Consider the following 11708-nt stretch of genomic DNA (forward strand, 5'->3'; position numbering starts at 1 on the left):
GCAGCCGGGCCCGGAGCAGCCGTCACTCGCCCGGTCATGTCGTACGGGCCGCTGGATCCCTACCGGGCCGGGCCGACGGCCCCGCCGCGGGATTTCGGTGCTATCATTCAGACATGCAGCGGCAACGTGCAGCGCATCGCGCAGTACAGTGAGTGCCGGAGGACCGGGCCGGGGCTCCTCGGTGGGCCTGGGGCGGGGCGGGGCGGCTGCAGACCTGTTCCAGCTCGTGTCATAAAGTAGTTAATGTCGTAGAGTAGTTAATGTCGGTCATTAAGTAGTTAATGTCGTGAAGTAGTCGTTGAAATCCGGGTATTGAGCCCTGCCGCTGTGTGAGGGAATCGTTTCCAGTCGGGTGATCGATCCCTTGGCGAAGATGCTGCCTTTTGTAAAGGTGGAACCCGAATCTTGCTGCCGTGTCTCTGGTCGTCTGAATGCGGCTGGTGGAGTCTGTCAGGTTGGATATTAGGAAAAGCTTCTCTGCAGGAGTGCTCGGGCACTGTGATGGGTGGCTGACCGTCCCTGTGCAGCCTACCAGGCAGAACTGCTGGTAGTTGGATGGTTGGGCTGCGTGATCTCAGGGGTCTTTGCCAACCTCAATGATTTTCTGCCGCTCCACTTTGATCTCACAAGTTGTAAGCATTCCTCAAGCTGTTCTGCCTCCTCTTGGTGTGGCTGCCTGTTAAATTCTTCCTGAAGTTGTCAGAAAACGTGGCTTTGGTTTGCCTTGCCTCTTCCGTGTGTTTTCTCTGAGCTTCCTCCTCTAATTAGTGCAGCTCCTCTTCCTCTTAGCACAAGATTGCTTGGTCTCATGACCGGCAGCTGCCCTACCTCAGTGTGCTGCCAATTTAGATGAAACAAATGCCTTACAGCTTCTATCAAGGTGGGTGGGAACACAGAACAGCTGACTTACCGTTATAGTAATTAGCTGTACTCTGTATTTGATAAAAGGCCTGAAGAGAAACACAAACCTTGAGCACTTCCTCCTTTCTCCTCTTTTTCCCCATAGGAAAAAGCAGCAAGCAAACAGTGGGGACAGATGGGTTGTATTCATTTGTTTTAGGAAACTCAGCAGAAGTAGCACTTCTCACAAGTGTGCAGAAAGCTGCTGGAGCAAGCTGGCAAAGCTACTGCCTGCAAGGCTGTTGTTTTACCTAAACACCCAGAGGGAGGTTAGAATGTTGTAAGTAATCTGAAGTGCATAACAGCATGGAATGCTTTGTGCCTAAAATTGAAAGGATTTGTAGACTGAAAGCTGCTAACAGAAGGGACTTTCTATATTGATGTGTGTGCTTGGCGCCCAAAAATTGAAGTGGAAGAGCTCCAGCCTCTCTGTTGCTTTGTTGCCATTTTCTGTAGGTTCTGTGCATTACTGTTGGATGAAATAAGCTAAGCATGGAAAATTGTGGGAACTGGTGAAGGCAAGAACAGAAAACACATTGCCTGGCACGGCAATGGGACTTGTACAAGAATATACCCTCAAAGGAGGGAAAAATAAATAGCACAGAATATCTTGATGTAGCACAAACTCCACTTGCTTGGTCCTTGATGTCCACACGGTGTATGACCTGTGTGTTGTCAGTTTAACTTGGCTGCGAACTCTTTGGACCTGCATGTAGCTCATAGATCTGTGAAATTAGTGCAGTCTTGCTTGCTAAAAGCAGCATTCAGCTTGTTGTATCAGAAGTTGTTAAACAACTCCTCGCTGTATGGACTAATAGAAACCAGAAATGCATCATGCTGTATGCAGAAGTCAGAATTATTGCCTCATTACTGATTGAATCATACTGCAGCCCTGGCTCAATTGCTGTTGTTATAAGCAGTTACCCTTCACTTTAGAAGAGAAGTCTGTCATTGGAATCTGGTGTTTCTTTAGCAACACATTTCATCAACTGAAGTGTTTTGCTCCGGGCTAAAAGCAGGAATTGCACCAGTAGAATCTCACTGAACTGGAAGTATCTCTTGTTATTTCACTGACACTCAGCTGCCTTTAGAACGATGCTAAGTTGAGGCTTCTATGTCTTGCCTCGCTGCTTGAGGGAATAGGGCATGATTTCATGATTGCTAGGAGCCCATCAGGTTTTGTCCTACTGGTGCCCCCAGCATCTCTTACTAATGCTAAGGAGCGTGCAGCTGCAGGATACAGCAGGTCAGCATGCTGGGCTGCTCAAACATTCTGCCTCCCCCTTCTGAGGCAGAGGGGAAGGGGTGGCTGCTTTGCAGGTGTGTTAAGGGTTTGATGGTTGTATGATAAGCAGTGCCTGCACAAGAGGAACTGTGGACGAAGACAGGGAATGGCTAGAACTTCTCTGGCTACAATCTGATTAAGATTGATGTAAGCTAATGCTGCTCTAGCTGCTGTACCTGAAAGACTTTACCAGTACTGCAACAGCTTCTGTCTACCAGGAGTAGCAAAACACAGATTATTTGGTTTTGTTTTTTAAATAAAGTGGTTCTGGCAGTGATGGTCTGAGATGCAGAAACAGCGTGGTTGGTAGGAACAAAAATTATTATTGGTTTAGGAAAATTGAGGAAGAGGAGCATGCAAGCTTTTAGGTACGTAGTGCAGCCTACACATCCCAAAGGTGAATCTGTCATCTTTCTGTCTGAAAGTTAATCTAGTGAGCTAGACCGTGGCTAAATGGGGATGTTTAAATGCAAAGTCTAAGTGTTGTGTTACCAGCTTGAGTTAAACAAAATATGGAGAGATCTTTCATTGGAGAAGCCCTTAAAGAAGGGGTAAAATATACTAAAACTCCTCTTACTAATCTTGTGGTCTCTTTATCTTCAGCTGCTCAGATAAAGAATTTGATGAGCCAGCTGGGAACCAAGCAGGACTCCAGCAAGCTGCAGGAAAACTTGTAAGTGTTCACTGAGTAAAAGTTGTTCAAGCTCTTTTATTTTTACCTTTGTTCTTAGAAGAAGTGAGTTACTTTGGAGAAATGCTTTACTGCATGAATTTAATATGGTCTTACAAAGCAAACATTACTAGATGTGTGAAGTAGTTTAGTGAACATATGAAGGTGTTCCTGCAGGACTCCAGAGAAACCACTCAAAGCTGCAGTGTAAGATTGACTAGGAAATGGTATATAGAACCTAAAAAGAGCAGTATGATATTAGCCACGTGTTACCTGTTCTGAGGAGTAGCCCTAGTAGTTCTCTTGTGGTTTAAAAGTCATGCATGTCATACTGGGTACTTTGTCCTCGCGTAAGGGCAATCCAGAAGAACAGTGAGGAAGGCCTGTATTTGATGGAAAGACAGCTTTTAATACAGAAGAATTTGAGGTGCTAGAAAGATGAGTAATCCTCTCCGGCAGCCAAAATGCAAGGTATAACTTCACAACGAGCCAGTGGAGGACAGTGTAGAAAACATTTTAACAGTACAGTCTATAATATGTCCCACAGAGACTGTACAGGGAGTCTGTGCATCTTATAACTGCTTGAAAAGCAGAAATAGAATGTTATGGAGAGAATAAATTCTGGAGTAAGAAATGTCAGAAGTGAGTTTTTCTGTAATCTTTCACATGACTGCACCTTGAATCTGAATATGCGACATCCTCGTTTTCGTAATAGCTGCTGGTCACATAAATACATCAGTTGTGATGGTTGGCACTGCGCTCACTACACGTGGAGTACATTTCTGTTCTCTTAGGGAAAAATATCCTTAAAGATGTGTGAGCTTGGAAACCTTACTTGGTCATTATTGTAAATGTTGAAATGCTCAGGTTGCTTTTTGGAAGAAACTTGTGTCACTGTTTCTGCACCACTGTTTTAGGCAACAGCTACAGCATTCTGCAAACTGCTTGGCCAAAGAGACCAATGAGTATCTCAAAGAGCTGGGGTCTCTACCACTTCCTCTGTCTGCTTCTGAACAGGTATGCATGTACAATTTTCTAGAGTTTTTTGACTTGATAAGCTGGCTTAGAGTGCAATTTCACAGAGCTTTAATTGGCACAGCTGAAGAGACAGCAGCTTTCTGCAACGAAGGCAGTTGTTGAAGTGGGAAGGCAAATTAAGCCAGCTACATCCTGAGTGCGTGATGCTGGGGGGGGAAACGTTTATCAGCAGCAAATAGCTCTAAAACTTGAGGAGACCTGAGTATGGAACTCTATTTCTGAAGAAATAATCTTGTTTACAGAGCAGTCTGGTGATGTGAGACCGCGTTTTTTGGATAAAAACTCAGTGCAAGCTAAATGTCAGTATGAAGTGTGATTGTACCAAGAAACTTTTCCTTCCGTGGGATTTATGGCCTGAACTGAATGTGGGGGAGGGAAGGAGCTGACTCAGCTTGCTCACATCTAAAGAAATCTGCTGAGGCAATGCTTATGACTTTGTCTCTGGCAAAACAGTCTTTCAGGGCATCCCTTCCTGTGGGGAAGGGGAGGGAAGGGAAGCTCCTGTGCTGTTGGAGTCTTTTGTCTCCACTTCAAATCACTGCTGCAGTGCTGGCTTATCTGCTTTTGTGATGCTGTTATGGGATGATCTGTGGATATGGGTCAGCAGATGTTGTCTTAGTAGATCCAATCTCTATCTAAAGGTTTAAATACCACTTGTAAGTACAGCGGTGTGTTGTGTGTTTGCTCAGAAAGTATTTTTCAGTTAATCTCACTCTAAGCAAAGTCTGGTCACATGGCTGAGTGTGGCACTGACTTCTGTAAGTGAACGCAGCCCACTGAAGCAGTGCGGTTGAAATCTGTAGGAGCAAGATCTCATTGATAATGTATGTATTATTTTTCTTTGACGTATCTGCTGAATTGCTACAAGCTTCTTGAAAGTACTAGAGAGCCTACAGGTTGAGAGGGCTACTGGTAATCTCTGCAGTGGAAAGTGTAAGAATCAGCTGTAGTATTGACTGTGCTTGGGTCAAGTCTTTTTTCCAACTTCTTGTTTTCCATACATGGGGTGTCACAACACAAAGGGAACGTGCCAGGGAAACACGCACAGCACAGTTCCACAGTAGGTAGAGCACAGAGCATTTGGGCTTTTTGTTCTCCAGTTTCTGCCCCAGAATGCTGGAAACAAAGGATCACTTAAATGTTAGCATTTGCTTTTCTTTTTATGCTGTTTTGGAGATGGTTGCAGTAACGTGAATGGCAGTATCTGAATGCTTGTTGTTTTGTTGTTGTTTTTTTTTTTTTTTTCCTTAGCGTCAACAGAGGCTTCAGAAAGAACGTTTAATGAATGATTTCTCTGCAGCCTTAAATAACTTCCAGGCAGTACAGAGGCAAGTGTCAGAGAAGGAAAAAGAGACTGTAGCAAGGGCAAGAGCTGGCTCCCGTATCTCTGTAAGTATTTGCAGGCATTCTGTTGTGATGTAGTGGACTACAAATCATTTCAGAGATCTTGTCTTTGCCCACTGACTTCATGATTGTCTACTGGTTCATCACTGAGCACAGATGAGGCCTCAGTAGGTCGTTTTGCTGTTCCAGATGTTGTAATTAGTAGGCACACATCTTGATATGCTGATGCACCGATGATCTGAATAAAGAGACTCTTGTCTTTGCCTTTCAGTTGCCTTTGATTTGCAAAAAGAGTCTGAATTTAAAATTAACCTGAGGGAGTTTAGACCAGATTTACTTCTGAAAGTTGAAGAGACAATGGCAAAGAACTCTCTGGACATCATATGCCTTTGTCTTCAGGATATTCCTGTTGATTTTGTTTGCTAGTAGTTGTGGTAGTCTGAAATATTAACACCTCATTTATTTATTCCAGGCTGATGAGCGGTTCAGAGAAGAACAGCTTGTTTCATTTGATAGGTAACAGCTGCTTGCATTCTTGGGGTACACTCTTACCTATGCATAATTAAAATGATTGTAGATATACTGTAGCTTGGGCAAGGCCCTTTCAGCTGAATGAAAAGCAGAAAGATGCTGTGCAGTTTGTACAGTGTTTGTAATATACAGTGTTTTAAAAAAAAGTGCATGGCAGTATTTGAGCCTGCTGAAATGTAGGCAGTTGATTACTGTCCCAGTGGGAATAGTTCAGTCCCCAGTGTGTGGTAGCTGGAACTCCTGATGTTCTGGACTGTGAGCACAAGATTACCAGGCATGTTTTCTGTCACAAAACAATTTCCGAAAAAAAAACCAACTCCATACTACTTTCATGAGTTTGTGTGTTATCTATGAGCCCAGATGGAGCCGTTACAAAGTAGTGGATGAGACTGCTCTAAACTCAGAAACCTTGGAGGTAATAATCAATTGATACCAGAACAGCCTAGTCAACATCACTATAAAATATCAGGCTCATATATAGATTCTGCAGTGACTTTGTGCCTGCATAGCAGATGAGTTTGCAGAATGTTGCATCAGCTCTACAGTGAGTCAAGTGAACTCAAGACACTGCAAAAGCGTTGGTGATTACGGTGTCAGCTTCCACTATGCGTGCCTGAAAAATGGAGGATGAAATACGTTGGCCCTATCTGTATAAACCTTGTAAGGCTCTAAATCAAGGCACCCATCTTAGACATCTCATCCCCGATCAGCTGTTTGGTGTTAGTCCTGTGGTTCCACATGCTGAATTGTTCAGTTATAGAGATGCTGTGATGAGTTTGAAGTCTTGCTCACTAATGCACGGGGTGCCACATCAATACTTCCTTGTGGAGAGGCCCTCGTCTCAGAGAGATGTAGTAGCAACTACTCCATATTTGAAATTGTCCTTATGTGCTGTACGTCAGACACTGGTGCCTTAAACCTGAAGATTCTGCTGTCAACTCAGCGGAATTCCTGAATGTCTCTGCTCTATCTGATCTACTCAAGTAGTTTATTGTCATTTCTTTTTGCGCTTGGAGCCTTTGGAAGTTGGAGTTATGTCACAGCATGCCTGTTGGGTATATTGCAGTGCTTTCAGATACGCTTGGCTCCGAGAAGAAGAGGGAGATATTACCCCAGAAGACTTTTGTGCTGGACACATAGCTGACTTTGTATTATCGGTGCTGCCTTCACTGTAATCAGTGTGTGCCACTTATGTGGCAGTTATGAAGTACTGCCATCACGGTGGGTGTGCACTGTGATACAGAGAGTTTTCTAAGCATCCCTCTTGATGTGTGACTTAATTTGCAGTTCTTGCTAGATTAATGAATGAAAATACTAAAGGTTCTTCGTATCCCCAAATGGCAGATAGCAAATGAGAATCTTAGCACCAAGATGCTTGCCAGGTGTTCTTTTGATTTGATAATGTTGTGCTTGCAGGCTGCTCTCCATCAAGACTTTCACCCTGATTGATTCCCCCTTTTTTGTGGGGGATGGTGAGAGGAAAGGAAGGTACAGACACTTTAAAAAGCAAACTTAAAAAAAGCAACCTCAAATAAGGCCTGTCCTATAATGCTATAGGTAATGGTCACATCCTAGCACAAACTATCCTATGCATGTACTGCTTTTCAGTTTCTCCACTTTTCTTGGTCTGTCCCTATTATTGTTCTCACTTGTAACTGCTGTCATAAGTCTGCAGTTAGTTGCAAGGCTGGTGTTGTTCTGTAGGAATCCTTTCAACTTTAACACCCTGGTGATTCAGTGTAATCATAGTGAGAAAATATTCCTGTGCTGAAAGAAACAATGTTTTACTTTCTTTCCTTCTCTTCACAGTGGTGAAGACTGGAATCAAATGCAGTCTCAAGAAGATGATGTGGCAATAACTGAACAGGATCTTGAGCTTATTAAAGAAAGAGAAACGGCAATCAGGCAATTAGAGGTGAAGACAGATCCTGCACTTACATTAATATATAGTTAACAATATTAGGATATAAACCAAAGAATTCATGCAGTGCTATCTAATGGGATGGGCTGAGCAGACCTGAAGGTAAAAGAACTGTTCCTTGTAGAAAGGATTGATGCCAAGATAAATCTCCCTGCTCCAGTTTAAGGAGACTAGGTACATTTTCCTTCAGTGTTTGCTGGTGGGCCTTCAGAGATGGTAGGAGCAACTCGTGACAGGGTTCATCTTGATTCCCTACTCTGCTAATTGCTTGTGACGTGAAAGAAAGAACGAGCAGTGAGAATATTGCAAGCTCTGATGTTAATCCCAAGTTCCATCAATAGCAACATCAAGTCACCTGAGTCAGTGAGTGATGGTACCTATTCAGTTATTGTGAGTGATGTTCTGAAGAGGCACTAAGGACTAGGCTGCAAAAAAGCTGTAACCAGTGTTTTGTATAACTTGTCAAACTTGTCTTCAGGCCGACATTTTGGATGTCAATCAGATATTTAAGGATTTAGCCATGATGATTCACGACCAAGGAGATATGATTGGTAAGTGTTTGGATAATAAGAAGCTTCTCTTCTAGTTCAGTTGCACATTCTGCCTGTGTAGTTCAATTTTTCTGATATTTTGTAAAAAAAATAAAATAAAATTATTGTATTTCTTTTTTTTTTAATCATCAAAAGTCTGAATTATTTTACAGGTTCTCTTATTTTTCCATAGATAGCATAGAGGCAAATGTGGAAAGTGCAGAAGTTCATGTGGAAAGAGCCAGTGAGCAGTTACAGAGAGCTGCCTATTATCAGGTAAATTATGTATGCTTGCATTATTGTCAGTGTACAGGTGAGTACCAGTAATGGTACAGCTCTAATGAGATGCTAAGGACTGCAGCACACCAAACAGGCCATTAAAAACAGATCATGCAAGTTGGCACTCCCACAGAATTGTGCTGAAAGGAATAAAGCAACTGACTCGAGAACATTCAGTTGAAATTAGCCTTCTAATTCAGTGGTGTAGTCAGTCTGTTCCTCCATCTAGGTATTCTCAGCAGGTTTAAATGTTTAGCTGTCTTTGTTCTCAGGGGAGAGCTGAACAGTTCTGCTAACAGCAGTTTGGCATGTTGTGGCCATCTTATAAACATATCAGCTAAGCCAAGATTTCATGTAAGAACTTGGCTTAAAAAAAAGTTCTTAAAAAAAAAATAAAATCCTTGCCCAAACTAAGGGAACTCGTGATGACCAAGACTTGCAGCACCTTTCTAACTGCTCAGTTTCCAACCTGTGATCTGACTTCCTTGTCCAGCCACCTCTTCTGCATTGGTTTTCACTGCTGCTTAAATCATTTTGATGATGCCCATGGTTTCCATAGCATCCTTACATTCCTGTTGGTGGAAATGTCTGCCCAGTGACGGGCGAGAGGCATTGGGCACTGACTGGAACACGAGGTCCTTTTTGAGCATCAGGAAGCTCTTCTGTGCTGTGCAAGTGACAGAGCACCGGAACAGTTGGCCTGGAGAGGCTGTGGATTCTCCTCCTTGGAGGAGTTGCCTGGATGTGGTTGTTGGCAGTGTGCTGTGGGTGTCCCTGCTTGAGCAGTGGTTGGACAGAGACCCAGAGCTGCCTTCTGACCTCATCCACCTGTGGTTGTTGTGACTGTTGGCTCAGGTTCTGTGAGGAAAAAGATTTCTGCTCCCACACAAGATTAAAAAAAAAATTGGGTGCTTTTAAGTGTTGAGATGCTGAAAAGCTTTACACTCAGTGCTGTTTAACTGCAAGAAGAAAGTAGCTTTTGCCACCTGGCAGCACGTAGTATTTATAAATGTTTTGAGATGGCAGTAAATCCATCCAAAACAGAGTACCAAGACAGGTACACTAGGCACATATTAGATGTGTTTTTTTTCTAGACAGAGAAGGAAGTGATTATACATAACCAGTCTCAGAGCATTATGTGAAGTTAAAAATACTCAGTGCACGTGGACACTGTGGCTTCCTATGATGAAGAAAGTGATCAAAGCTGTAAAACTAAGTACAGTAACTGTATGCTGCATCATTTAAGCTGTAGAAATGCAGTACTATCTCTGCACCAGACTATGGGGGGATTGTGTCACAGGAATGGCATTTTCATTTGTTTTAGCTGGAAGATCCCAATAGCTAGAGATGTTTAGCTTTCCTTTGCAGCCTTGGTGGCAGACCTTAGCAGGAAATGTATATTAGGTGTTGCCGACTTCCCTGTTCGTAGTAATCTTGAAGTACAATTTTGAATTTGCCTTAAGAGTAGCAGAATTTGTTACATTCTGATTTAATTGCATTTCTTAGACCTAAAACTAAAAACATTTAGTTGTGGCTTATGCTATTTAAGGAACGTGAAATTGTATAAATGGTACTTGTTAATTCCCTTGAATAATTATGGGTATTGAGTGCTCTGACTCACCAAATTCAGTAACATGAACTGGCAAACTTGCTCTTTCTTCCTCATCTGCTCTTGATATCAGTGGCTTTTTTATTTTCCTTCCTTCTTCAGAAGAAATCCCGCAAGAAGATCTGTATCCTGATTCTTGGCCTTGCTGTGGCTTCTATAATCATAGGATTAATTATCTGGTGGACAGCAAAGTGAGATCTTCACGTGGAACCTTGTCTCATTGCTGAGAATATTTTTCCCCCAGCACGAACAGGCAGACTTGTCTCGGAAATGAAACCACCCTGAGAGAGCACAAGCTGGAACTACTTCTAGTAATAGTTATTAGCAACTAATGTGCAGACAACTAGTATTTGGAATTAGTGAACCATGGAGACAGTATTTATCAGTTTATATACAAATTATATTGTTTTATGTAACTAACATCTTGTGGTTTTGCTTTCTGTAATGCATTATTCCCTGTCCCAACTGTATGCTGAAGTGTGATCAATAACTGGAGATGTCTTGTTTATTTTGACAAGTGGCAGAAATTTGACTTTTTATATGTACAGGTAACTTTGGACTGGAATAAGAATGACATTCAAAGAGGGCACAACACTGACTTTCATTACCTTAATCCAGCAGTTTCTCAAGTCTCCGATATCTGCCCCATGGTTTTATTGGTCTCTGGGTGGCTGTGGTTCTAAATTCAATTGAAGAGAAAAATGCCACTGCAGATCTGAGAAGCAAGAAGTATGCATGGATGATGATCAGAACTGCGTGCTTAGGAACAGTCAGTTTAGCCTTGAGACTCGTTGTTTTTATTAATTTTTGTGCATGGTTGGGGTTGTGGTTTTTTTAATGCACCAGTTGAGTACTGTAAGTCTGAGGACGTCCTATCTAGCAGTGCAATGTCATTGAAGAAATTAGCTGATGGCTTACTATTGGACAAATAAATCTCTTTCAATGCTGACTCTCAAAGCACTAAAATACAAGTTGAGTTTCTTGCTCCTAATTGATTTTTCGTGGAGAAAATGGTGCAAAGACGAGGAAGCAGGTACCTAAGCTTACAGGTAAACAAGACAGATGTGTATTATGAGAAATCCTGCTTTGAAGGACTCTTGAAGCTTCTTGTAATGTATCAGTAAATATTGTGTGGCTTGTGAATGTCTGTTATTTTTCCATTCTTTATGAAACAAAGTGCAGAAATTGGCTGAGCAAAGTGCAAAGGTTTTGAGACTGAGGATGTGTGTGCAAATTAAGGATTGCTGCTTCTAGCTGTCTTGCTAGCAGAGCTGGTCAGGACGTAGCAGTCACTCCCTGCTTTGTTGTAGCTCTAAACTGACATCCACTGAGGGATCAGTAACCTGTCTCAAGCCCATCATAGTGTGGTAAATGCATCGTACTGACCCATTTTGTATTTAATCCTTCTTCCATGTCTCCTGTGTAATAAAGTAAATGTGAAAGCTGGGAAGGGAGGGTGTTCTCCCAATTGCACATTGGTTTGCACTACTGCGCCATCATTCCAATAACTGTCAATAAACACTTTTAAAAGCCTTTGCCAGAGCTTCTTTCTCATGCAGCTTAAATGGTGCCAGAAGTGTGATTGCAGATTCCTCTGTAAG

General features: G+C 42.4%; 1 protein-coding gene across 1 annotated transcript; it reads left to right on the forward strand.

Moving 5' to 3' along the window:
• STX12 (syntaxin 12) lies at positions 1-11640 on the forward strand. The gene is made up of 9 exons (XM_042834647.1): positions 1-148; positions 2789-2858; positions 3773-3872; positions 5145-5282; positions 5710-5753; positions 7578-7683; positions 8168-8240; positions 8413-8495; positions 10210-11640. The coding sequence occupies exons 1-9, from the start codon at positions 37-39 to the stop codon at positions 10300-10302; spliced, it is 819 nt and encodes a 272-aa protein (XP_042690581.1). The 5' UTR covers positions 1-36; the 3' UTR covers positions 10303-11640.
• Positions 11641-11708: the final 68 nt, after the last annotated feature.

The sequence above is a fragment of the Centrocercus urophasianus genome, unplaced genomic scaffold (assembly GCF_019232065.1).
Source record: "Centrocercus urophasianus isolate 14NV4802_14NV808 unplaced genomic scaffold, USGS_Curo_1.0 seq_48, whole genome shotgun sequence".
Classification (NCBI taxonomy): Eukaryota; Metazoa; Chordata; class Aves; order Galliformes; family Phasianidae; genus Centrocercus; species Centrocercus urophasianus.

Bases quoted from the DNA above. Each gene is read 5' to 3' on its own strand.
- STX12 (XM_042834647.1), top strand. From the start codon at position 37: ATGTCGTACGGGCCGCTGGATCCCTACCGGGCCGGGCCGACGGCCCCG. The intron at 3,873-5,144 runs GTATGCATGTAC...TTTTTTCCTTAG, and splicing joins CTCTGTCTGCTTCTGAACAG to CGTCAACAGAGGCTTCAGAA. The intron at 5,283-5,709 runs GTAAGTATTTGC...TATTTATTCCAG, and splicing joins GAGCTGGCTCCCGTATCTCT to GCTGATGAGCGGTTCAGAGA.